The sequence below is a fragment of the Diprion similis genome, chromosome 8 (assembly GCF_021155765.1).
Source record: "Diprion similis isolate iyDipSimi1 chromosome 8, iyDipSimi1.1, whole genome shotgun sequence".
In the NCBI taxonomy this organism is placed as follows: domain Eukaryota; kingdom Metazoa; phylum Arthropoda; class Insecta; order Hymenoptera; family Diprionidae; genus Diprion; species Diprion similis.
In genome coordinates, this window is record NC_060112.1 from 25,396,686 (window position 1) to 25,422,319 (window position 25,634).

General features: G+C 41.8%; 1 protein-coding gene across 2 annotated transcripts in view; it reads left to right on the top strand.

The window, feature by feature from the left end:
• The first annotated feature begins 590 nt into the window (after positions 1-590).
• LOC124409035 (GATA-binding factor C-like) overlaps positions 591-25,634 on the top strand; it is a 50,198-nt gene continuing 25,154 nt past the window's right edge. Inside the window, exons 1-3 of one of the 2 annotated variants that reach the window (XM_046886426.1) lie at positions 591-895; positions 9,312-10,340; positions 14,145-14,290. In XM_046886426.1, coding sequence (XP_046742382.1) covers positions 694-895; positions 9,312-10,340; positions 14,145-14,290 — 1,377 coding nt within the window. In that variant the 5' untranslated portion in view covers positions 591-693. The remainder of the gene's footprint in view (positions 896-9,311; positions 10,341-14,144; positions 14,291-25,634) is intronic. The other variant, XM_046886427.1, reaches the window with a different exon arrangement.

Below are 25,634 nucleotides of genomic sequence, written 5' to 3' on the forward strand. Positions count from 1 at the left end.
ATAATGTATATAATTAGAAAATCAGAGTGTCCTACATTACATATGTATATATGTATATACCTACATGTATACCGTAACTATCCTACACGAACAACAAAATTCTACGAAAAATACATACTCAATAACACTGTGTGATAATTTTTGTTTCAGATAAGAGGAAAAAAAAAAAAAAAAAGGACAAAACTCGGGAGAGGAAATTCGGATCGGATTATAGATTCGCGTTATTATATATAATCGTTTATAATTTTTCGTTTCTCTTCGGTTCTTTCTTTAAATCATACTTGTATACTCCATAAGTATATTATATACTCTATATATCCTTCTCTGTCTCGGTATAAAACAAGAAAAAAAAAAAAAAAAAAAAAAAAAAAAAAAAATTCTCTTCGCCGCGTCTTTATACTCCAGCCAAAGAATAATAATAATAATAATAATACTAATACTAAACTAATAATAATAAAAAAAAAAAAGAGAAGAAACAATCTATCTTTCTCTCATCCCCTGTCACACTTTTCTATATATTCCACTCTGATTTTATCGGTGCAATCGCGAGTCGATAATCGTAAAATAGTATAAGCTATATCGGTAAAAAACTTGGGAGCACCGTCGTCGAGATCAGCAGCGCAAATTGTTTAAATTCTTTTATTCGTTCACCCCGAAAGTCGAGGGAGAAAAGCTACGAAAATTCTGGACATAATGGACATGAGCAGCGAGTCGAGCTCTACCCGGTGGTACGAGCCGCCCAGGGGATCCCTCGAACCTCCGACCGGCTCCGGGTCGTTGGCTGCGGGTGGGGCTGGCGTCGCGACGCCCGACTACAGGGGATACTACCCTCATGCTGCACCCACGCCTCACCACTCAGCCGCCGCGCACGCCGCCGCCGCCCACTACGCCCACAGTAAGTATACATACATACATACATATATATATATATATAACGCCTACCTCGTGACTCGAATTCGCCATTTTTTGCACGATTCTAAACATCCCGTTTCTCGCTTTATTCTCAAAGTGGCGAGAAAATGATATATATATATATATATCTTTCTATATATATATATACGTACCTGTCTAAGGGATGTTTTTACCTGATCATACTGAAAAGTGAAAAAATCATGGCTTAGATATACTGCTTGTGTGATCGATCATATGATCAATTTTTTTCACAGAAGATATTCTCTGGAGAAAGATCGATGAATGGATCTGGATGATTATTTTGGTCTCAAATGTTTTTTTTTTTTTTTACTTTTGTCTCTTGTCATGTTTTTTTTTTTTTTTTTTTTTTTTTTTTTCTTTTACTCTGGCTTTCGAGTTGTTCGATCGACGACATGGGGTGAAAAAAAAGTTAAAAATAAAAACGATGATCATGTAGGTATCGAGAGAATCGACGCTGCAGCTTTTTTGTACAAACTTTTAGAAAACGAATTAATTTTTGATTATATCGTTTGAGCGTTTCTAGAGTTGTTTGAATAACAAAATAGAAGAGAAAAAAAAAATAAAAAAAAATAAAAAAATGAAGGAATTACTATATTTGTTAAACGTTTTTTCTCAGCTCGAATCGCATCTCAGCGGAAAGTTATCAGGCTTGATCCATCTTAAGATCATCAAATATCTGTTTTCTTACGTATACATACGAACCAGAGCCAGGATAGACGAATTATTAGAATCTAACGAACATTAGTGTGTGTGTACATATTTAGAGAGAGAAAAAAAATATATGACTAATAGAAATAGATCATGGACACGGAGGGAAACTATTATTCGAGTCAAGTGATACCTATTCGTTTGATTCAACTATATAAATGCGACGATCAACACGATATGCTTACTTAATTCAAGAAAATCCTTTTCTTGATCTTATAACAGAATTGAGTTGAATCACCTGAACATTTCGTTAGACCGATAGATATTTAATTGAAACTAATAAATATATAATTCACCGTCTGTGACCAAACAGATTCACATAGTTTATTCAATGACTTTTTTCTCTCTCAGTGTCTGTACAATATAACACGAATCTTACTCGTATACCTATAAAAAATGTCGAAGTGTATAATAGGAAGGACCTAAAAGTTTGATCGAAAGATATTATAACCAAAAGAATATAAGAATCATAAAAATCATAAGGAAAAGAAACTCCGTAAATAAAAAGACAGTATATAAGACAGACAGCGAGAGAAAGAGAGAGAGAGAGAGAGCGAGAGTGATGGGCGGTGGGTAGAAGGGGGGGCACAGAAAACGAGGGAATAAGAAAGGGCTTGAGGAGATAAAACAAGTCAACGGACGGCCAAAAACCTGTGGTATATATAAAGAGAACGAAACTTGATCCGGTCGGGCAGATCTTGGGGCCCCAGGAACGCGATATCCCTGATTCGTGCCGACGTGCGTGGATCATACTGCGGCCCTCTGTTGGCCCGTGACGCGTATATGGGGGGGGGGGGGGGGGGGGGGGGAGGAGGCACCACATTCCTCTAATCGCACCACCGCATCATTTCTTGCCCTGACTTACTTGCGTTGGAACAGTATAAATATTACACACCGATATAGGTACTCCATACGTATATATGTGGACTCGTATAGCGTGTGCAACACAAAAATCATGTAGTTGCAGCTGTGAGTTGATTTTTTAACTTGTCGTTCGAAATCCTTATCACACGAGTCGTGAATCTTTTGTTGGAATCGAAAAAACGTGGTTGCAACTTGATTTGAGTTCATTTTCATACGTGATGTGTAGGTTATGTATATACGAGGTTGGTGTGGAGATGAGAGAACTCATTCATATTGCTTCTTTCTTTATTCGGTTCATGGATCGGCAACACTGTAACTGTTTTTTGATAATCTTAAATCCTATAGACGCAGACTTTGCTCATTGTATTAGGTTCTTGTGGTGCAGAGGAAGCTGGAATCTTTGTATGATACCTTCTTACCTATCGCTTAATTCTGTCATGGGAATACATCCGTTATATCTATACGTACCTTTCTATACACATCGCAGTCGTATATTGAGTTCATTAATTCTTAACGAACGTGTGACATGTGATAGATTCTACAAGTTAAATTGTGGCGTTTGCAACGGGCTGCCTGCAGGTCGGAGTATTTGTTTGGATCACTAATTCTACCTATAATAACGAGCATATCGATACGTCGTAGGTTTCCTATCTATATACTCAAATATTATACCTATCACCTATGTATAAAAGTATATTTGTAACTACTTATACTAGGTATGTACTTGACCACACGGTGACTTTCGACAAATACCGGTGGATCGACGATTAGAAATCTCTGTTAGACTCTCCGCCGCGTCGTCGTCGTCGTCACTAGCCTTATCGATATAGATTATTCTATGATAAACACAACCTATTATATGTACCTACCTTTAACGATATATTGTTAGAAACTTGACGTGTATACCTAGTAGGTATATATAAAGTATAATACGAGTGGGTATATGGTGACAGAATTAACTGTTATGCCACCTGAAAGTTATAATCTAATTATCGCCATGATGGTTTTGGACTTGGGAATTATCCACCCTCGAATCAAACTCACTGTGATAATAATCTTCTGTATATACCGCTGTTTCTAACGTAATATTAGGCACCACTTTTAGATACACGTGTACAAAGTGTTTCAATAGCAACCCATTTTCGAAAGCACACTTGAACAATCAACTCTAATCCAAGTATCTCATGTACCTACTGGCAAAATGCAGTATACTTGAAGAAAATGCGTGGATTCAATGATCCAAGGATCACGATAGATACCTTGTACAAAATGCTCCTGCATCTGCAACATGGAAGGTTGCAAAAAAGCTTTGGACTGTCCGTTCTTAACCGATCATCTCATACCGAATACCACGAGCTTGGCTTTCATCTCGACTTGGGTCTCCGTTTCTATGACTGCGACTCTTTGCTGGATTATAATAGTTCAAGTCAAGCTGATGTCTATGGGTGGCATCCGCCAGCTGATGGCAACACCTACCGAGATAGATTCACCAACTCGGGATTCGTAATGTAAGCAAGATGAGGTTAGGAGGTAGGAGCAACGCGGACCATATAACCTACCTACCTTCCTACCTTCCTACCTTCCTACCTTCCTACCTTCCTACCTGGCTGCCGCGTGTCGCGTCTCTCGTCTCTCGGATCTCTCACGCACACGGGTATCACACCCGGAGGGCTCCAGAAGAGACGCCATCTTGCGCGGAAACACGGGCCAACGGAAGGCGGAGCCAAGTCAATGTTGCGACTGCTGCTGTCCCGGCATGCCTCGCTCTGCTGAACCCGTCCTGAGGCTCTACCTATCTGTCGCACGTCTTCCGTTCCTCGGATCAGCGCTTCACTTCGAACCATTCGATCATTCTTGTATGGGTTTCATGGGGTTGTGTCCAAGTCTTCTTTCTATAGTTCTTATCATATCCCTGAAAGAAAAACGACGAGATTTTGCAACTGCGAATCCCATGGTCGATGGTAAAAGTTTGGAGATGAAGAAGAAAGTTTCGATTCTTTGATTTTTTTTTGATCGGGATCTGTCGGGGCTTCCACGACAAGGTTTCACTAACAGTGCCCGACTGGGGCCTGATCGGGTTTTAGTCGGATTTCCCCAAAAATTTGTTTCAAGATATTGACGCGTTTGGCAACATGCAGGGTCTTCTATTATATTCAGGTATTATTGTAGTATTTGAAAAAGGTGGGAAAATTCTCAGGTGCTTTCGTTGCACGTTTCTTTGGTTTATTTGTATCGCCCCAGAAGCTGCCGCGGATACGAGACGCGGGTTCAAGGCAGTTCACTCAGTCGAGACGAGGTGTAAGGTTCATGTAAACGTGGTCTATATAGGGCTATCTGCACACCTCGAACTGGTCGACGGACAGGCGCCAAACTGGGTAAATCATGACGAAAGGAAAAGAGAGAAAAAGAAAGGAAAGAAACAAAAGCTGCAACTCGTAAATTGCCTTTTTTATTGTCGTCATAAATTACAGGTTAGACATTGTAATTCAACAGGATTCTTTATCGGGTGTCGTACGCTAGTTGATTCTAATCTATTCCTCCTCACTGTATATATACTTTGAATTACACTTTGATTCTCTTCGCGGAAAAACAACGTTTCCATATACTGTCGCTCATTTATTTATTTATTTATTTTTCTCTCTTTAAATTCAATTCATACAACCGTAAAATTCGGTATTAAAATCGAATTCACACTTGTGTGCGTGTTACATTATCAGCACAAAAATCGCGCACGTGCTGCAATGATGGATGCACTAGATAAGAGAAACAGGTATTAGTTTGACGCGAATTTCTTCGCGAGAGAAGTCCATTGTGTATAGGTATATATACCTACTCAGGCAACTGCTACACACCAATATCCTCCATTATTCAGGATGAAACGAGCCACAAGGTCTATTCAGGACGAGGTGCCAGAGCAATTATTTAAAGTAGCTCCTGGTGCTTTGATCTCCTCTTCAATACACGCTTCCTGCATGTCGAGGTGCCAGTAGTAACCGATTATCGAAGACCCGTTGCAGCGTCGGTGCAGTCACAGTAGCCGAAACGCGGTCCAACGCGCATCCCTATTCACACAAACCATGCAAAACCACCCCCTACAGAGGGGGTGAAAAGGATTGCCAAATCGTCGCGTTAGCTTTATGAAATACGATCTCGTTAAACTAAAAGGAAAGACAAAGCTTTCAATGCAGAGTAGGAAGTTCCATGTACAGAAATGTTTAACAGTGAGGTGATCAATATTGCACCGCGATAATTTATAACTTGATTCGTCAAAATAGTTGCGAAATTGACGATAATCCCGTAAAGAAGCCTCACCACCGCCATGTTGGCGCGTGATTTTCATCCGTTTCCAGGTAGGTACGATCCGGCGGTAAAGATAAGCCACGTGGCAAAAATATAGCCCAGATAACGACGCCGAGAGTTGGCCTATACATATTTATACAACGTATGCCTGTTAACAAAAACGTTGGGAATATTTTACTTATACATTATATATCGGTACTATTTTAGTGAAACACAAGTAATTTCGAATATCATTTCGCGGAACGAAATATTTATAACAAATGTAACCCGAAACGTTAGAATTGTGTGCAATACAACCCATATAGATTAAACTCTGTTTACCCTACGAGCGAGACAAAATTGTGAAAAGGGTTTGAGAATAATGGTCTGAAATGGGGCGACGGGAGGGGGGAATAAAACGCTGTAGAGGCATATAAAACTGGACAGGTTTTTAAAAGAAATATTATGCTCATTAACCGGTGTTGTGACCGTAGATAACACGGGTATGATGAATCGCGGGTTTGGTGCCTTATTTAGCAAATCTATGCGAAATTTCATCGTGAAATACGCGAATATGCATATAATGCGCAAACTGTCCCTCTATTAGGACACGTGTGTGTGTATTAGGAGGGTAAAGTCCATGGTTTCAGGTTCGCGGGATATTCGAGGGGTGCGGTTTGAGTCTAAATTAATGTCGGTAATTCAGCGCCGTTGGTAAAACAGTCTTGTTATCAGCGTATGCCGTGAAGGTGGCCTCATGCTATGCGTGACTATACATGGACGACTTATAATGTTGGCGAAGGCAAGAAATGCAGTCGATATATCGATTCGATGCTCAGCCAACTTCACCGCGCGGCTCAGCTCGTGTCGTAATCGTCGTAGAGGTATACCTAGTCGGTAATAATATGTTGCATTAAATACACCCTAACGATTATTATATTCCATAGGTTAGGTTGATCCTAGATCGTGATCTGCAAAGCAGCGTCTAAAACTCGCCTGTATGCAGAGGGTTCGGAAATATATTTTAGTCGAGCGAGGTGCGAACCTGCAGAGTTAATATTTGTCTCGACGTGAAAGTTAAGGGCTTTTGGAAACTCCAAGGGGGTCGTGTAGAGGCGGGGAATACTGAATTAAATCGCCAATGTTCGCATTGAAATTTAATGCGATTTTAACAACGCCATTGCCGGCGATCTTCTCCTCCCGTCTCGAGTTTGCAATCAAACTAAGATTAACCGAAAAATTGTTCCACCCCTTCAGCCGATCCCGGTTTCTGGGTCGGCGTATGATTACCCAATTCTTTATCTCTTTCTCTACAGCTAGAAATTATCAAACTTCATTCACACCCAGTTTTTATCTACCGCTATTTAAGCAAAATTTTATCCACGGTTTTGAAATCAAAAGAAAATTTAAAAAATGGCGAGCAAAAGGACAAAGTTAAATGCCTCACTTGTACCTAAAACTTGTAAAGTTTCAAAATTTCTAACCTCTAATATGTCGTTTTACACGGGTAAAAAATTCACGGTGTTAATAAAAGTAAAAAACAGTCAGAATCAATGACGTAGAGAAATTGTTTCCATTGCGTCGAAATTGCTATACGTGAAACGTTGAAGAGGCATATATCTAAGGATGATAATGATATGGAAAAAGTATGGAATGACGAGGGGAAAAATAGACAACATCGTTATTATTCCGAGTTATTAGTTCACCGTATAATACCTGCAGCAATATGTATACCTACGCCGATAATGATCAGTTGGTTATATATATATATTATTGTCATCACTATAAGGTATACGACGGTGTTGTAGCCAACTTTTCGGAGAGCCTTGGGCCCGGCTCTTGACTCACGGTAGTTACGGTAACAGACCATTAGAGCTGGACGTAGCGCGTAGGTAGCAACGTACATGTGACGCGTATTGCACGGGATGTGGGGACAGGTATGGTGTAGGTTATACAGTAGGATGATTTGTGGCGTTATATTATGGTTGTAAGGCACGACGGAGGTACGTACGCGACTAGCGACGTATTTGATTCTTGAAGAAGAAGAAGAAGAAGAAGAAGAAGAAGAAGAAGAAGAAGAAGAGAGGGAAGACGAATGTCTGCAGCCGAACCGCAACCTAATCGCTGATCGTCCAGGAAGTCACTCTCTCGAATTCTTCTCACGTACTTTTTAACTGCCTATAAGTATGCTCCGTTATCGATGAAATTCTCGGCAGAAAACTCGGGTAGGATCTGAATCTCGAGTCGCCGAGCATCGTTGCACGATAAATGACAACTTAAATAAAGATCGCTATCCATCGTATACTGTCCGTCGGTTTATTGCGGAAGATGTACTCAGATATACACTCGATGAATTATATACCTACTTACAACTCTTATGTTATAGGTATCTACCAACCAACGTACGTCCGGCACGCTTTCACATGGGTACCCGCTCGTGCTCTTTGAACCTGAAAAAAGTCCCCCCCCCCCCCCCCAAATTTCCCGTGTGAAAATTGTCTTCGTTGTAGGGTTCCTGAAATTTCGAGGATTTGGTAGGGATTTAGCATGGCGTCCACTGTTACCGTAACGCATCTGTATTAATTCCCGACCGGGGCCAAGACGGGTATGACTTAATGGGTTTCCGCAAAAATGGACTTCGAGTATTGTGGCTGGGATCTTCAGACTGTGCTTAAAGCCTGAAAAGTCGAGGATTTAGTAAGGATTTAGCATGGCGTCCACGATTACAGGTATAATTTAATGGGTTCCCACAAAAATAGATTTTGAATATGATGGCTGGAATTTTCAGACTGTGGTTAGCTGAAGCCTGAAATGTCGAGGATGTGGTAAGGATTTAGCATGGCGTCCACTGTTACCGTAACGCATCTCTATTAATTCCCGATCGGGGCCAAGACGGGTATAACTTAATGGGTTCCCGCAGAAATAGATTTTGACTATTGTGGCTGGGTTTTTCAGACTTGGGTGAGCTAAAGCGATAAAAGCAACGCTCGTTTGCCGCACAAGTAAGACCGAAGTCTGTCATTATAAGTGCGTGAAATAGCTCGTGCGTGCCGAGCTCAACTATAAAGTGAACGAAGTGTGTGATGTGTGTATATATATGTATACACATATCTACACAGTTAAATTCATACCGTCTTATTAATAAGGTGGAAAATTGTTGCAAAGTTCCAAAACATGACAAAAAAAAAAAAAAAAAAAAAAATGGGGCCTGCAGAAAAAAGCAAATTGACGTTGTAATTTTTAGAACGCTTCTGAAAACAATGGAATGTGGGAATGAAAATCGAATTGAGGTTAGAACAGCACGTAGGTACTACGCGAATATCGTCCCAGCATTACACAGTCTAAAAGATTCTTCTACACGTTAAAGTTCACGTTAATAAATACATCGAATGTGTAAATGAAAACGCGTCCAAAGTCATGGTGATTGAAATCATGGTCAGAGGGTGGTAAGAGACTCTTGCGAAGACGAAGATCGGGTCTTCCGTTTGTAACATATTGCTGATGTATAATCGTGTCTTTGATTACAGGCAGAATGTCGAGCGGCGGAGTGACGAACGGAGGTGGCAGCCAAGTGTGCAGACCGCACTTCCACAGCTCGGTGTTACACCCATGGTTGTCGGGTTCGAGCGCGGACAGTAAACCATGGGGTTTCCCATCGACGACGGCTTCGACCGGAGCGACGTCAGGCTCAGGTGAAGACAAGCCCCAGAGTCCGTTAGGTTCGTCGCTGCCACCGACGTCGAGCAGCCTGACGAGTCACGGTGGAGCGGCGTCGGGTCACCACCTCTTCTCGTTCCCGCCAACGCCACCTAAGGATGCGACGCCGGACAGCATAACGACGAGCACGACCTCCAGTTCGAACAACAACAACAACACGAGCAACAACAACAACAACAACAACAACAACAACTCGAGCTCCCTAGGACTCGGGGGTGGCAGCAGCGAGTACCAGGCGGCGGTTGCTCACGCCGCTGTGATGGGGGCGTTCATCCACCACCAGGATGCCCTCGGCTCGACTTCCGGTAGTTCCTGCGACGTGAAGCCCTCGGTGATGCTGGGTCATCACCACGGTGCCTCGTCGCCACCACATCAGCACAACGGATCCGGGAACTCCGGGCAGGTCCAGAAACAGCGGGAAGGTAATAACCAATCTGCATCCGGGTCTGTCAATCAGGCTAACCAGCAGCAGCCTGGTGCGGCCGGTGGTGTCAACCACCAGCAGCAGCAGCAGCAGCAGCAGCAGCAGGATTACCAAAATCAGGGCGCTACCTCACCCCGGGATTCCTATTCCACTTCCCACCACCCATCGGCACCCTCCCAGTACGATCCCTCCGCTGCGTACAACATGTATCAACACCTTCAGTACTCCGGTCATCACTCCCACAATCCTCACAACGGGCCGACTATATTCTCGGGGAGTCACCATCCCACTACCGGCGTACCCGGAATTAGTCCCGATGCTAAACTTCTCGGTTCGCACGGGAACACGCCTAACTCGCCCGGGTCGCAACAGCAACAGCAGCAAAAGCCAAGGAACAAATCCAGAACGTCCGCCGGTAAGCGGGACTCTATCAGAGATTTTTTATTTTTTAATTTATTCGTTATTTCATATTATTATCATTATTATTATTATTATTATTATTGTCATTATTAATTGTTATCATCTTGGTCATGGGCTTTCATTCTTTCTTTTTTTCTTTCTTTCTTTCATTCGTTTGTTCTTCTTCTTTATTACTTGCTTTAGTCCTTTTCGGGATTCTTACCTACTTCTTTTTTTTTATTGGGTTTTTTTCTGATTGGTTATTATATGGTTTTTTGGTTTTCTACTCATCCTACACTATATGTTTCAATTTGTCATTATAATGCTCTTTGGGTATAGATTGTTTATTTTTAATAATGTCGTATCGATTCTTGAAATTTCACTTTTGGTTTTTCATTTTAAAAAGCTTTCGGTGGCGGTCATTTTTCAACGCTTGCTGTCAATGCAATGTTTTTTTTTTTTTTTTTCTCTTGTTATTTCACAATTTATCCCTTATGTTTTCCATTTTTTAGTACCATTCACACGTCATGTTACATACCTATATTTGAAAAATGTTAAAAAATTATTATTTTATTTTCTCTCACACACGAGCGTACCATCGATATTATTATTGGTATTATTGTTATGATCATTATTGTTAAATTTTTCTTTTTGTTGTTTTTTTTTTTGTTTCTCGTATCAAACGAAACATCATTTATTTTTCCGATTATTCTTTCACGTTATATTTCTTATTACCTTTGTTATTATACATATATATTAATGAATATGATATATATGGAGGGCACACGATTTTGTATTTTGGCTCACTGGTTTTTTGAGTGGCACCCACGAACGCGCACGACACGATGAAGCACTTTTTTGATGTGGTGTTGCTACAGTTTTTTCACAAGGCAAATTTCAAACCATATATTTATATACGTATTTATATGTGTTTTATTGATTTATTTATTTAATTACTTACTTACTTCTTTTGTTGCGTTAACACAAAGTTTTATATACCTACGTTAACGTTAGAAGTCGAATTTTCGCGATCGCGTTTATACATCATTAACACAGTATCTCACGCGATATAATAACTATATAAATAAATTCCTATACAAATAATTTACAAAGCGTTGACCAAAAAAAAAAAAAAAAAAAAAAAAAAAAAATCAGATTCGAGGTAATTAGTATCGTCGTGTTGTTTTTTTTCTCTTGTTGTTTGCTTCGTATTAACTTACTTTGAATTACCTACTCGGAATTTCCGGGAGTATTAATAGAGATGATCAATTATATCGAGGGGAGGGGGAAAGAGAAAAAGAAAGAAAAATAGTAATTGAAAAATGTAAAACTCGCAGTTTACAATAAGTGATATGAGATATATGTATAAACTATATACCAAGGAAAAGAAGAATAATAAGAAGATTATAAGATGAACGAGAAAAAAAAACAGAAAAAAATAACGCGTTTAAAATGCCGGATACCGCACGATTGCGGTAATTGTTCTCCTAGGTGTATGTATTATAAATATATATATATATACACAGGTATATACCTTATATAAATAGGTATAATATATTGTACCTAAGCTAGCATTATACCTGACGCGGTAAAAATCGTATATTTCTAGGAACAATGGGATTGACTTCACGCCATGTAGAAGAAGACCGCTAATTAAGTAACTTACAACACAAGTTACTAGTATATATATTGTAAGTGCTTGAAAACCGTGCTGCGTGTATCTAAGAGGCTAGGAGATAGTAGATTCTAATTCTAAAAAAGAAGGAAAACAAGAGATAAATTTAAAAAAAAATAAAACGTTGAATAAAGAAATTTAACAATGCCGACGGTTGTTTCGCTGGGAATACATATATACGTCATAACGTTTGAAATTTTGCTTCTCACTCGGAGAAAGAATTAAAAATTAAAGTACCAACGCAGGTTTTTAAACAAATCAAATTTGATGTATGTTCAGCGTTTATAAGGATATATTTTATTCGGAAAAATCGTTCCAATACCGCGTATAGTGCAAAATTAAAATTTTGTTTAAACATGGAACACCATGGGTACACAAGATAACAAAGAATTCATATGAATAGTGGAGTTACGATAATTTCGTGGCAAATATTTTGCAATTTTATTATACCTTCTCCTCTCGAGGAGGAGAGAAGTGAGATTATTATCGCCATGATGAGGGGGGTGGAGGCACGAGGAACCCGTGCAGAAGTGTGTAAATTACACGCAGAAGAAGCGGCGAGCTGCTGAGGGCGGTTTGAGAATTCCATAACGTCATTCAGGGTATACGTTATACCTGTTACTTCTTATTCTTATTCTTATTCTTATTCTTATTCTTCTCGTTCGTCTTGTTATTCTTGTTATTATTTTTTTTTTTATTCTTTTCTCTTTCTCTGTGGGAATTACTTTTGACGCTTTCGAATTGTTAATGACTGGTAAGCTAACTGTTATTTTTCACGCGTTACTATTTTAACGCCCTGGAGCCTAGCCTGTTGTACGATATACATATACATATATCAATGCGGCTCTTGTAGGGGTTCCTCCAACTGTCCGCCCATCTTATAAACGAAGAAGGTATACTCAATTATTCGAATCAACGATCGATAGTATATATATATATATTATATATGCTTTAGATACCCCTCCGTTCTACAACAGCCTCGCCTCCGAAATATACATAACCTCGGTAAAAATTATTATAGAACGATATTACACCGCGGGTTTGAAAAAAGAAAAACAAATTAAAAAACAAAAAAAAAAAAAAAAAAAAATACTAACACCATACAACGCGAAGTGTATTAATAATCAAGATATCTATAGGAGGACCTTTCAGACCGTAAAATATACATATAAATTTGATAATGTGCCAATAAAAGCGTGAAGAAAACGAAACGTTTATTTATTTATTTATTTATTTTTTTTTTTACAACACACTTCGAACGCTTGTAGAGAAAAAAAAATTCGCACGGGTTTGAATATATGTATATTCGGGTGAAAAGATGAAAATTTTGACATATTTAAAACGCTCCCGAGTTCCTTTCCGTTCCAGCTAACCTTAACAATTTATATATCTATCTATATATATATATACACTTCACCCTATGGTTTCAACGAGGTTACTCTCACGCAATATATGACGACGGTCTTTTGTCGTATAACCTGTGCGGATATATAGTGCCTGTAACTAACATCACATCCGTATACTCCGAAATTTGAATCGCGGTATACCTGAGCTAATCATCAAATGATCCACCTACGCACCTCACCTGTCCCGCCATTTGTCTACGCCTAAGATGCCGCTTTGCTCTGGTGATCGCTTTTGGTATGTCTGTCTGTCTGCATGCTACTGGGACTGCTTTTTAACTATATATAATCAAGAGTGGTGAAAAAAATAAGGGAGAAAGAAGGGAGAGGGAGAAGAAACACAAAATAAAATATAAAATCATTAAGGCTTATTATTATACTGTAGAGAACACTTTGTCGTTTTATCGCAAATATTATATATATACATATATACGCAAAAAATATACCATAAAAGTCAGAAAACCAATTTGATACAAAACAGTATAACTCAGTTGAAAACTTTGCAAAATTATACTTAAAACTGTTTTGTAGAAAAACGGTTAGATATATTCGTTGCTCTCAGAACTTTCGTATCGAGATATGTTTTTACTCCGGAAACTTGAATCGTATCTCTTGAAAGTTTGCGGGCAGCGATTGCTGACAGGTGACAAAAAAAAAAAAAAAAAAAAGTAGAAAAAAGAAAAGAAAGAGCCCCGTGACGATTAACCAGATCTTTTCTTTTCCTCGGCATCGTTTCGTCCAGAGGGTCGCGAATGCGTCAACTGTGGGGCGACCTCAACTCCTCTTTGGCGACGAGACGGTACGGGACACTACCTGTGCAATGCCTGCGGCCTCTACTACAAGATGAACGGACAAAACCGGCCACTGATTAAGCCGAAACGCCGCCTGGTAAGTACCTAAGCCTATAGATCCTTAGTCGGTAAGATATTCTGTAGGAATCTTGAGAAAAAGTTAGTAAAAGGTTCAGTCAAAGCTTCAAGGATCGATCGATACGCGTCTGCAGGACCTCAGAGCTTTGGAACACTTGAGTGAATTGAAACACTCACTTTTCGTAGGGAAACGTCCTGGAAGCCAAGATATTATTAAACCATGCAGGATAACGTTAGTTCAGCATATGTACTTAGGTATATACCTACTTGCGGGGAGTCGAATGGAGTTCGCCAACTGTTCAGAGGGAACTCGATTCGCCAAACGGGTAGAATTGCACCACGCGATGTTCGACCCTCTTCCTTATTCCACCACCACCCCTTCAAAACGCAATCGGGAAAGTCGATATCAGTTTTGGTTGGTGTTGAAAGGTGGTTACCGAATTCAATTCTCGCTTTTGCATCGCGTTTGCATTAACGATGATCCATGAAGTGGATATCCTCTTCCGCACTGAGTTCTTTCTTCATTATAATTTCATGAGAACTTTTCTACTTCTGGTATACAATATAGTATGAAAAGCAAGTAATAAACGCCACTGAAGAAGAGACGAGTTTGCATACACATATGTGTGTATCACATGCATTTTGTGCTACCGGGGTAAAGAACCGATTCGACCGGTTTATGCAACCATCAGTCAAGTTTGTATCGATCGACGATGTGTACCCGTGTCGTTTTATTCTTCTTCTTTCTCTTCTCTACTCTCAATTCTCGCTCTCTTGTGTATACCACTGTAAACTGGAATCTAAAGTTATTCAGAACCACTCGGGTCACGAGTGTCTCATAAAAAACATTGGCAATTCATCAACGTCCAAAAATTCCGTCCGGTATATATGCCTATAATAGATATAGTCGCGTAAAGCGACGAGTTCGTTGCACCTTCGAACCTCTGAATGGATTAGAGATGCTTTGACCGATCTTCAACGACATTATCACGTCTTCCGATATACCGATCCTCGCTATCTTACCTTATTTTTACATTTATTCTACGAAGCTATGATAAACCATAGAAATGGAAACGTTACTGTAACGACGCATGTTTAGTGAAAGTCGTTACTTTGCACCACTCAGCAATATATTTTGAAAAAACATTCTAATAAAATTGCGCAATATCTAATGATTTTTTCCTCATTTCTCGTTACGTTAAGTACTTTATCGAGTCGTCAGTTCTCAAGGGTTGAAACTCGATCGACTTACACACACAAACACACACTTTGCACGGGGAACGAATGTGTAGCAATATGTAGCACAAATATTTCGACGTGCGTGGTGACGAACTGGCCCGCCCACACGTCACTCATCCGCTCACATGGGCTTCGACTAATACGCGAAGATTGACCATCGGCCCCATCCATTTTACACGCGCACTACAGAGGACCGATGAAATATGTATATCGATTTAAAATAGCGGGTGCCTGCGACTCGCGCCAACGCAGCCTATAATTTCGACCACCCTCATTCTGGGGATGCCATTGTCCGAGTCGATTTTCTCTCTTCCGTTGATTCTCTCTCTTTTTCTCTCTCTCTCGTAACACCAGTTCGTATATCGTCTTCTCTTCCTTCTCGATTGGTTTATCAAAAATTTACCACCTCGCGCAGTGATTTCACCCCCCCTCCTCGAAGCCCTCCTGTACAACCACTTCAAACATTGTAATAACTGTAATCCGGATGCTTGCGTTAATGCAAGAGAAAATGATTGATGCGCATCCTCGTTCAAATGTTCTTCCGTATTGGGACACGTAAATCGATCTAGATCTAGATCCAGAGTAGACCGTATGTAATCAGGGGAAAATGCTCGTTTACTATAGACTCGCTTTTTTACTCGTACGAAGGCACCCTGTTCATCCACTTGGACAGCCTTCCATGCGCTTGATGTAACGGGTATTCCTGTCGAGGTGAAAGAATGTGTTTTTTTTTTTTTTGTTTTCTTTTACAGTAAAATAGTTAGATCGTTTTCGATCGATGCTCCAACGTCGTCAACACCCCTCGTGCATTGATCATAATATTCCTTGAACTAGGAAATCGTCGATGATGTGAAACCCTCGTTGAATCGAGGAATCGTGCACGCGCCGAGTGGTCGGTGAACTGTTGTAGGTACCTACTCTATATAGTACTGGAGAAAGGGTCTCGGTATATAAATCGATAGTGAAATGAGCTTAAAATCGTTGTATGTAAAAGTGTTTGAATGGCCCTTGAAATGAGACGCGTTGCGTGTATGCGATTAAACAAGCTATACGTAGGTAACCATATATATATATATATATATATAGATGATGTTTCGATGCATGCATGTGCAGTCCGAAAACTGCGTCGCGTCGCCACGAGTTACTGCGAGTCTGCTGCAGTGCGTCTATCGATATAATAATACCGCGACTGGGAACAGAGATGACAAACAATAGCTGCCTGTCGAAGGTAGAAAAGGAGACTTATGGGAGAAACGGCGAAGGGGAGAAAGAAGAGGGAGGGAACGACCTCACCTTCGTATGCCTTTCGCACAATATGTATCATTTTTATACTACCAACCATGGGAGCCCGGACGACGGGTCACAGATGTGTCGCCCCGAAAAATAGAGCCTGATACCGATCTGGAAAACAAAGCGGACACCAGGTATACATACCCTGTGCTGCACTCCATACGTGCCTCGATGCTCCCTATATGTATAGCTCTATATTGTACCCTCCTCCACCTTCGCATGTGGGTATCCTCCATTCGTATGTCCGTATGCAGCGTGATGATGATGGGGTAGATAGCAAGGGTTGAAACCCCGCGCCGTACCGGCCATTGCCGCCATTTTTGATTCCAGTCGAGATACCGAATGAACAGCTGGGAAATTTTCACTTTTTTTTTACACCCCTCTGAGAACTACCGACGATTTCTCTCTTATATTATACATGAACCAACGTTATGTTCTCTCCTTTATTCCATCGCGCATTTATACTGCATTGCGCAGAGTTTTTGGGAACCACGATCAGCTCTCGTCATACCTTCTACCAGCCTCTCAAAATGGCGCTTGTACTCTTTCTTCTTGCATGCATTTCTGAACTTGTTGTTGGTGGAAAAAGCTCGAAATTGTTACGGTCCATGATTAAAAATTTAAAACGATTGTGAATAAGGAAACGATTTAGTCAGTGTCCATTTTCTGTTTTCTAACCTTAAAAAATGATCCGATAAACTTGTAGAGTTCAATCAATTTCAAACGCTTATAGATACATGACTCGTTGAGGTTCGGGGAAAATTGAAATCACCTTGAATTAACGAGCTTTATTTGCCAAGGAATCACAGGTGTGAACGCGCGAGTAGGTACACGGACGCGGGTGTTGCATATGAAACGGAAGAAATACGTCTATAGGCATACATGTCCGTGTAAGTGAAAATGTTTTGAGGTGAGAAGAGAGGGCATAAATAGTGGTTTTAACATTTGTAACACGGATCGACAGAGCGTGCTTGAAATATTTAAATCCAAAAGCACGTACGTACGTACGTACGACGGGGTGCATGGAGAAAGAAAGAGAGAGAGAAAGAGAGAGACTCTCGTGTGCAAGAAGACAGACGCGTATCGAGCATGTAAAGAACCACCGAGACGTCAGGTAGGCACAGAGAAGAGAACAAGAGAGAGAGAGAGAGAGAGAGAGAGAGAGAGAGAGAAGGTGAAGAAGAAGTGAAGAAGGTGAAGAGGACAAGGAGGAGGAGGAGGAGGAGGAGGAGAGAGTCAAAGATCGGCTCGGAGACCGCGCCCCGTAGATGACACGGCGTCTTGTCATTTTTAAACGGCAGATGCTGGACGGCGCGAGTATATTTCGCGACAACTCCGAAGATGTTTATCTTGGCTCAGGTAGCCGGGAGGGTTCTCAAGGTTATCTACCTTGCATCTACCGGTATATATACGGAAAATTGATAGTTACTGCCTGGTTCAGGCTGCATTGTTTGCGACGCGACGCGCCTTCCACTTCCACTTCCACTTCCACTTCCACTTCCACTCTTCTACTTCGGAGGTGTTAAAGGCTTTGTGCTGGAGTAAGATGACGGCCGCTCCCGATCCGGAATAAATCTCGTCTCTCGCCTGAGGCTTAAGCCGAGCAGAGTATTCGGGACTGTTTCACCTCGTCGAGGTTTAACTCCTCCGAAGACATCGGCATCGACGTCGAAACGATCTCGCGGAATCTAATCAAACCTGTTCATCCCGAGGTTCGATGTCAAGACTCAAGGCCGTGTACGTGGCCGTCGGTGATGATAGTCTCTGGACATCAAGCTGAACGAAGGAAACTAGTGATTCAATCGACTTCCTGTCTTCACTCCTTACCGTCCTCGAGTTGGCTGATAGCTTGGTTGATTATGGAGACTGATTGAAATTTGATCGAAGTAAAAACTCCGTTCTTAGACTGATTTTTTCTTGTAATACTGCAACTGATAGGATAAAACAACGCGACGAGCTTGGACGACGTAATTCGTGTAATATACAGACCAGTAAGCCTAAACTCAACGACTGATCGTGGTTGTGAAGGAGTAAACAACGCCGGCTGAATTATGTACCAGATGCAAATACAGATCGTATAATCATTCACGGCCGTGTCGTGTCTACCTACGTCTTTTCGATTTCTTCAAAATTCAACTCACGAGCACCGGATTTACATCCCCCGACACTTATATGCGGATCACCGTATAACATAACAGATCGACCTATCCTTATGCTATCTTATGATCCTTAGGCCGGCGTATGTACTAGCGACGACTTCAAAGATCGCTTCTTGGTAGGTAAATTTATGCGTGTTACAAATTTATGCGCCCACCTCGGAGCTTACATCAGGCAAAAAGCTCGTGCGGATCTCACGCATTTTTACGAATACCTACCGAGCAGTGATTCAGTGAACTCTGAAGTTGAAATATCATTCAGTTTCGGCATAGCCGAGTAGCTACTCGCTAAAATCTCTTACTTCCGGTTTGTTTTACGTCACTCGTTAATCACGAGGTCCATTTGAAAAAAAAATACTCAAATGCAGATGGCGCTGGCCGAGAATCGTCGAGTTCTCGAAGATGCGTAGCTTCGTCGTATAGCTACTGCATAGAATGTTTAATGATACAAAGTGATTAGCTTGTCAGCTACCAGAATCCTTACCCTGGGGGCAAATTATTTCTCATATTTATGCGTTCCATTCGAGTTCGCTGGTGGAGTTGAAAAGCAATTTACAAGTTAATAGCTCGCCGCTCGCCTCTTGTGTCGAGGCTTATCCTTCGCACACAGACCGACTAGCTTCGGTGCTCTTCGCCTGGACGTGAGCCTAACTACAACACGCGTAGTTGATGCACGGCACGGTGCTGCAACCAACCATCTCACTCAACCTCCAGGGCGCATATATCTCGTGTACCTACCCAGGTTGCTGCCCATCCAATCGTCTCAAGGCGATATTTCTTACTTCCGTTAATTCCAGGGAAAACGACTCGCCGCCGCTACGAACAGTCATTCCACTTCCAACCGATGGGATCTTCACCTTTCCTTCCTTCTTTTATCATAGCTTCACTTCGGAGGTGTGAAAAAGGCCTGAATCTTCTGAACTTCAATGCGGGTGCAATAGACTTGGGACGATTGACTGATAGTAGTCCTAAGTTTTGTTTCCAATTCACGGCTTGCTGTGTATAAATCATGGACGTTGGATTCGAAAAACGAAAGTATTCCTCCCTCTCCGTGCAATTGTTTTTCAAACCAATGACGTGAACAACTTGGAAAAGTGATGAACCCTCTTGCATTCATTCTGACGCATTCAAGGCCCATTACAGCGATAGACAGTCTCGATATTGGACAACTGCTATTCGGAAAGCTTAATTACCGTTTCGTTTCGTTTCGTTTCTGTTATTGTAATTACAACACGAGTCCCCCGCGTTGGAATAATGCATTGATACCTGCAACCGATGGTGCTTTTAGTACACAGTGTGGCTATTTGCGCGACGGCGTTAAAGATTTCGGAAAATCGCCCGAAGGGTCTTGAATGCGTGCCGACGAGGCGTAAGTAATCTGGTGAAATAATAACCGGCGAGTATTTCAGCCGACCGCTTTCCTCGCCCGGTTGTAATCGTTTTCCCAGGGAGAAGCTGCGAGAATAGTGTTTGGTGGGCAGGGAAACCCCTTCCAAAATCTCCTACCGTCGTCGGCCAAAGGCATTAGCTTTTTAGGGGCTTTTAGGGGTGCAGTTTTGGGACCGGATCCCAACTTATCCCAGCTGCGTTCTATCATTGGTCGCGATCTGGCTTGGCAACCCTCCCGTCCCCGGGTAGCAACCCCTGGCAATCAAGGGCCAATCCCATCTCCCTCGAAACGGCGAGGGGAGCGACTGCCGGGTTGGGATCGGATAGGAAGACGGGCACTCCTCCCTCCCTCCCTCCCTCCCTTCCTCCTTACCCCGTCTGGTTTAGTCTCGTTTAACACCAGACCAGCCTCGACGAGAAATTAAATTACTGCCATGGTCGCATTGCCGTGGATTACCGCGCTGCTTAATGTCCGCATCGTCGCCCCGAGCTGGGCAGCAAGCTCATCGATCGACAAAATCCGTTACCCCCAACGGGATAATCATGCATTCGATAATTACTCCGATCATGAAATTAGTCACCAGTCCATGGATTTGCTGTAGGTAGATACAATGATTGCTGCCGCGATCCGATCCTATCAATTTCAAAAAGCATTCACATGTGTAGGTACCTTAGACGAATCATCTGATTTCACGTTAACCTACTCGTTCCATTGTGGTTTCACAAACGGTTATTATCGAACGACGACTTGAATTCTTTTTGTTCTTGTTTTTCTACATCACACATGTCCGTGTAACCAAAGTCTTGGTTTTGTTGCAGAGTTGATTAAACGTTTCTAGTTTCGATTGCCTATCTTGTCTGGCTATGGGTATCGCTACGTAATGGGTTATACAGTATAATGATGACGGTTAAGAGCTGATATACCTGGAGTGTATTATACTGAGCTCGTTACAAATGGTGGAAGGTCAGGGTCGAGTAAGCGCGTGTTTGAAACTGGTTTTCAAATTACTGTGTCAATACACCCGAGTTTGTGCTAAAATTACATCGAACACCGATAGTCGGTTGCATGGTGTATCAGGCTTTTGTAACGGTTTCTCTTGCCGCTGCATGCCGGACTAGCTATGCACTTGCATGCAATTTCTCCGGAACTGAATGCGTCTGCCCTGCTTTCGAAGATATTTGAAACGTCTCAGTACAAGTACGTGTATGGAGAAAGACACCGTGTTCAAAAGCCAAAAAACCATCCCAGACCAGAACGGTGTAATAAGAATTGATCGAAGGTTTTATACAGAAGGGGCCAGAGTTTGCGCAGTGATGTAGAGTGGCTCTGAGACGGTGAAAAAGAAGATAAAGGTGTATGAAAAGTAAAAAGAAGACGAAGAAGAAGAAGATGAGGAGGAGGAGGAAGAAAAAGTGAGAAAGTCGAATAAAAAGAAACGGGAATGGTGAGCGACGACGGTGGCACGGAGGAATAAATCAGTTCGCTACGGGCGTGAAAATCAATTGCGAGACACCCTCTGCAGGGGTTCGAGGCTTGCGGGACCTCCCCTACTCCATTTTTCCTCTCATCCTACGTAGTCTGCTCCGTTATACCAACATCCTCGTATAATATGAGAGGGTATTCCTTATGCCTGAGCGTGTCGCGTAGAATTTTCGCTTGTAGTTACAACGGCCCGATGCACACACATCGTCTCTTAACGCCGATTTTCATGGGATCAAAACTGCCACCGGTGTTCGTTGTGCTACCATCGCACAAAGTCAATACCCACCTTCAACCAGAGCGCAAACTCCTCGCTCTGGCCAATCTCCGGCTTCCTACCTTCGCGCATGACCACGGCCATACCGTACCGACTTCAACGTCCCTTACAGAAGGGCGCAACTCCTTCCGTCCTTCTTCCTTCGACTGTGATTGGAATCCTCGTATGATGGGTAACGAATAACGCTTTCAGAGCACAAGACTCGAATGTTGACACGAAAATAGTATCTAATCGTGGATCTGAACGGTAGAAACATTTTCGCATTCGTTTATCCATTTCAGCATACATGATGAACCGAAATCGTTGATGGCCTTAAGGGTGGATTTGATGTACCTGATTTAGGCAGAATTGGTCTTCTTCGTTTGTATTTTATCTCAATTATCGTGATCTGATTCCAAGTCGAATTGCAATCTACTGGTTTAGCTGGAAATTTTCGCGCCGTTATGATTCTAAGGGTGTGGTTCTGGGTGTAGTACAGTTTATATCTCACGGTTCTGGAGGGTGAGTGACAAGTAATGGCTGCCGTGGATTTATTTATCGCCAGGAATCCCCGCCCGCGAGAATATCGCTTCGTTGAGGAAATGGCCCACACACGCATGTGGTCTTCTGCTGCTGGTCGTGGTTTCGACTATTCACGCTTCTCGGCTGGTGCAGCAGACGGAGTCCGATTACCAGTAAAACGGAATTGCACCGTTAAATCAAATTGAACAAATATCTTGGCCGCACGCCTTGCTGCAATGCTCGCACACAAGAAACGATTTATTGTTTACCCACACACGTGGATAACACCGTGGGTTACAGATGGGTATGTAAATCGCAGGACACGCAAGATTGATGGCGGTCCGTCGGAATGACGAGCCGTTGTACCATTAAACCATGTCACAAATTCGTTCGATTCATTCTCACAGCCATGTGTTCGACCAACGACAAGTGTCCAATATTAATTATCCTTTAACGAAAAATTCTGCGTAAACTGCACGACAGAACCACGTGACTTACTCTGTACGTACATATAAATTAGCGAACGAGATTGAGAGTTGTGGTTTGGAATGACGAGATACGAACTACTGATTCAAACTTGAATCCAGCTATAATATTATCCTGCGGTCCGCAGAGTTGGATTAAAAAATCTACAACAATAGAGACAACGTAATGACCCTATAAATAATTGATAATATGCTGTATGGTGGGGTACACAACGGCTCTCGTGCAACATCAGCGCATGTCTGGCGTACCAATTTGAAGCTTGTACGTCTGTCCATTTATTTGTATCTGTGTATGCAGGTGATATTGGCACCGAATGATGCAATAATACGCCCGTCTGGTTACCTGATTTATACTTGCTCGGGCAATTCGTCTGAATTCATTGACGTACGTAGACAATTTGTCGAGTTAATTGAGGAAAGATTGGATTGGATTCTGTTTCCATCCAAGATTCATTGGTTTAAAACGAGAGTTTTTAAAAAGAAGTTCTTCAGATGCAAGAGAGAAAGCGACAGAGATAGAAGCTTTTACTTCGAAAGAATGAGAGACAGAAGGGAAATTACTTTTAGGTGAAAAAAAATTCTATATACGAGGATTAAAACTCGTAAGCATGTGAATATAATATTTTGACGGTATAATAACTGTTTTTTATCACGTGTATAATTGAAGAGAGAAATATAGAGGAAAACAGAGAAGGAAGTAAAAAAAAAAACAACGAAAGACATGAAAACGAGATAAAAATTCCTGCCAACTTTCGCGAATGATTCAGAATTTCGAAACTGGTTCCGTTTGCTGGCGATTCAAAAGAATACCGACTTGACTCGGTTATAAAACTATACTATATCGATATTGATTAAGACAGTTATTGTGCTCAATACTACACATTTTGCCGTGTCCTAGATTTCGCGTCTCGAAAAACTTGTTATTAAATCTCGGTAGCAAGCTTGAAACAGTAATTGACTGAAATAGTAGCGATTAGTCGTAAGAGAATCACAATTCGGGTGACTAATAACAAGTATCAGATACAGCGTGTATTGTAGATTATCTCGAACCACATCAGCGCACAGGAATCGGACCGTGCAGCCTGCTCTTACCAGTCGATTGAAAATCTTGGCCAAAACATAAGTATGATCGCAACAATAGCACCGTCTGGGACAATGAGAACTGTAACAAGAATAACAACGGTGACAGTAACCATAATCATCCAAGTTGGAACGCTGCTGCAGGTATCATTGATACCGCTCGGCAGTATCAAAGTGGCAAGGCTGGCCACCTTGCCCTAATAAGCCGAACAGGATATCCATCGATAGGTCTCCCCGCGTGCCGTTATTGTCTCGGTATTGTGCCTGCGATCGTGAAACATACACAAAGACAAAGTCAAAGACAAAGACAAAGACAAACAAGACACGTGGACGGAACGTTGCAGCAGCGTGTGAATGCACCTTCACACTTGCGAGTCTTGTGGATAGATAGAAAAGTTGCACAAGACTCCCACGTCTCCCATACTGGCATGAAGGATACGTTGGACACCGTAACACATGCAATGCACAGTGTATAGACCGTAAAATTATTCAGGTGCTCGCCCAGCGTTCGTGTTGCGGTCGCATATTCGCATCAGCTGCGGGGACCGTACGTACCTACGGGTTATCGGTTGGCTAGAAAATAACTGCGCCATTCCGAGTCTTGGTTATGGTTGCAGACTTATGACCTGCTGTGCACCATTCATTGTCACACTCAGTTTCGTTGCTCTAAAGTCTGCAGCCTTGCAGACATTCGATACTTGACGAAAGTGTCTCAATTCATGAGGCAACTGAGACGAGTTACCTTGTTTTCGAAAACTCGCGATGCTTTGGATGAAAGCAAATCTCGACCAATTAGTCGCTGGACACTGAATTCGGGACAAGTCTGACTGTGGTCATTGAGTCACTTAAGCGACTTTACGATGGAATTGCATGTATAACTGCTGGTCACTTTGTAGAAAGGACGCTGTCCTACTACTCCAATTAAATGAGCAAATTTCAACGAAATAAGAATAGCCATTTTTACCGTATATCGATTCATGGTCAGTTCAGTTTCGAAACGGTACGGTTTACAACGTGACGTGGAGAATTTGTTTAACTTTATAACGTGTATAGGTACCTATCGTATCCGAGTGTCCGAGCAGCTGTATAATGAAATGTTGAAACACATGGTAGCCCTGAGATACCAGGTTTGGAATGCGGTTCGTGGATTCATTTGAATGATTGGAAACCGATTTGCCCCGCTATACTCATACGAACGATCTGTATTTTACCGAAATAACCTTAATGATAGAAGTAACAGTGCAACAGGAAAAATTCATAAAAACGGTCACGATTTATTGCGGTCACAAATACAGGGCGGATACTTTATAATTAAAACACGACGATTGGGACCAGGAACTCGTGAGCTCCTCATGGATTCTGAGGCTGGGTGTAAACTGCCTTGTTGACCACTAAACGGTCACCTTACCTATAATCAATTGCCTCACGAGTAACGAGTTCCGATTAAATCCTTCCTCGATTTTCCA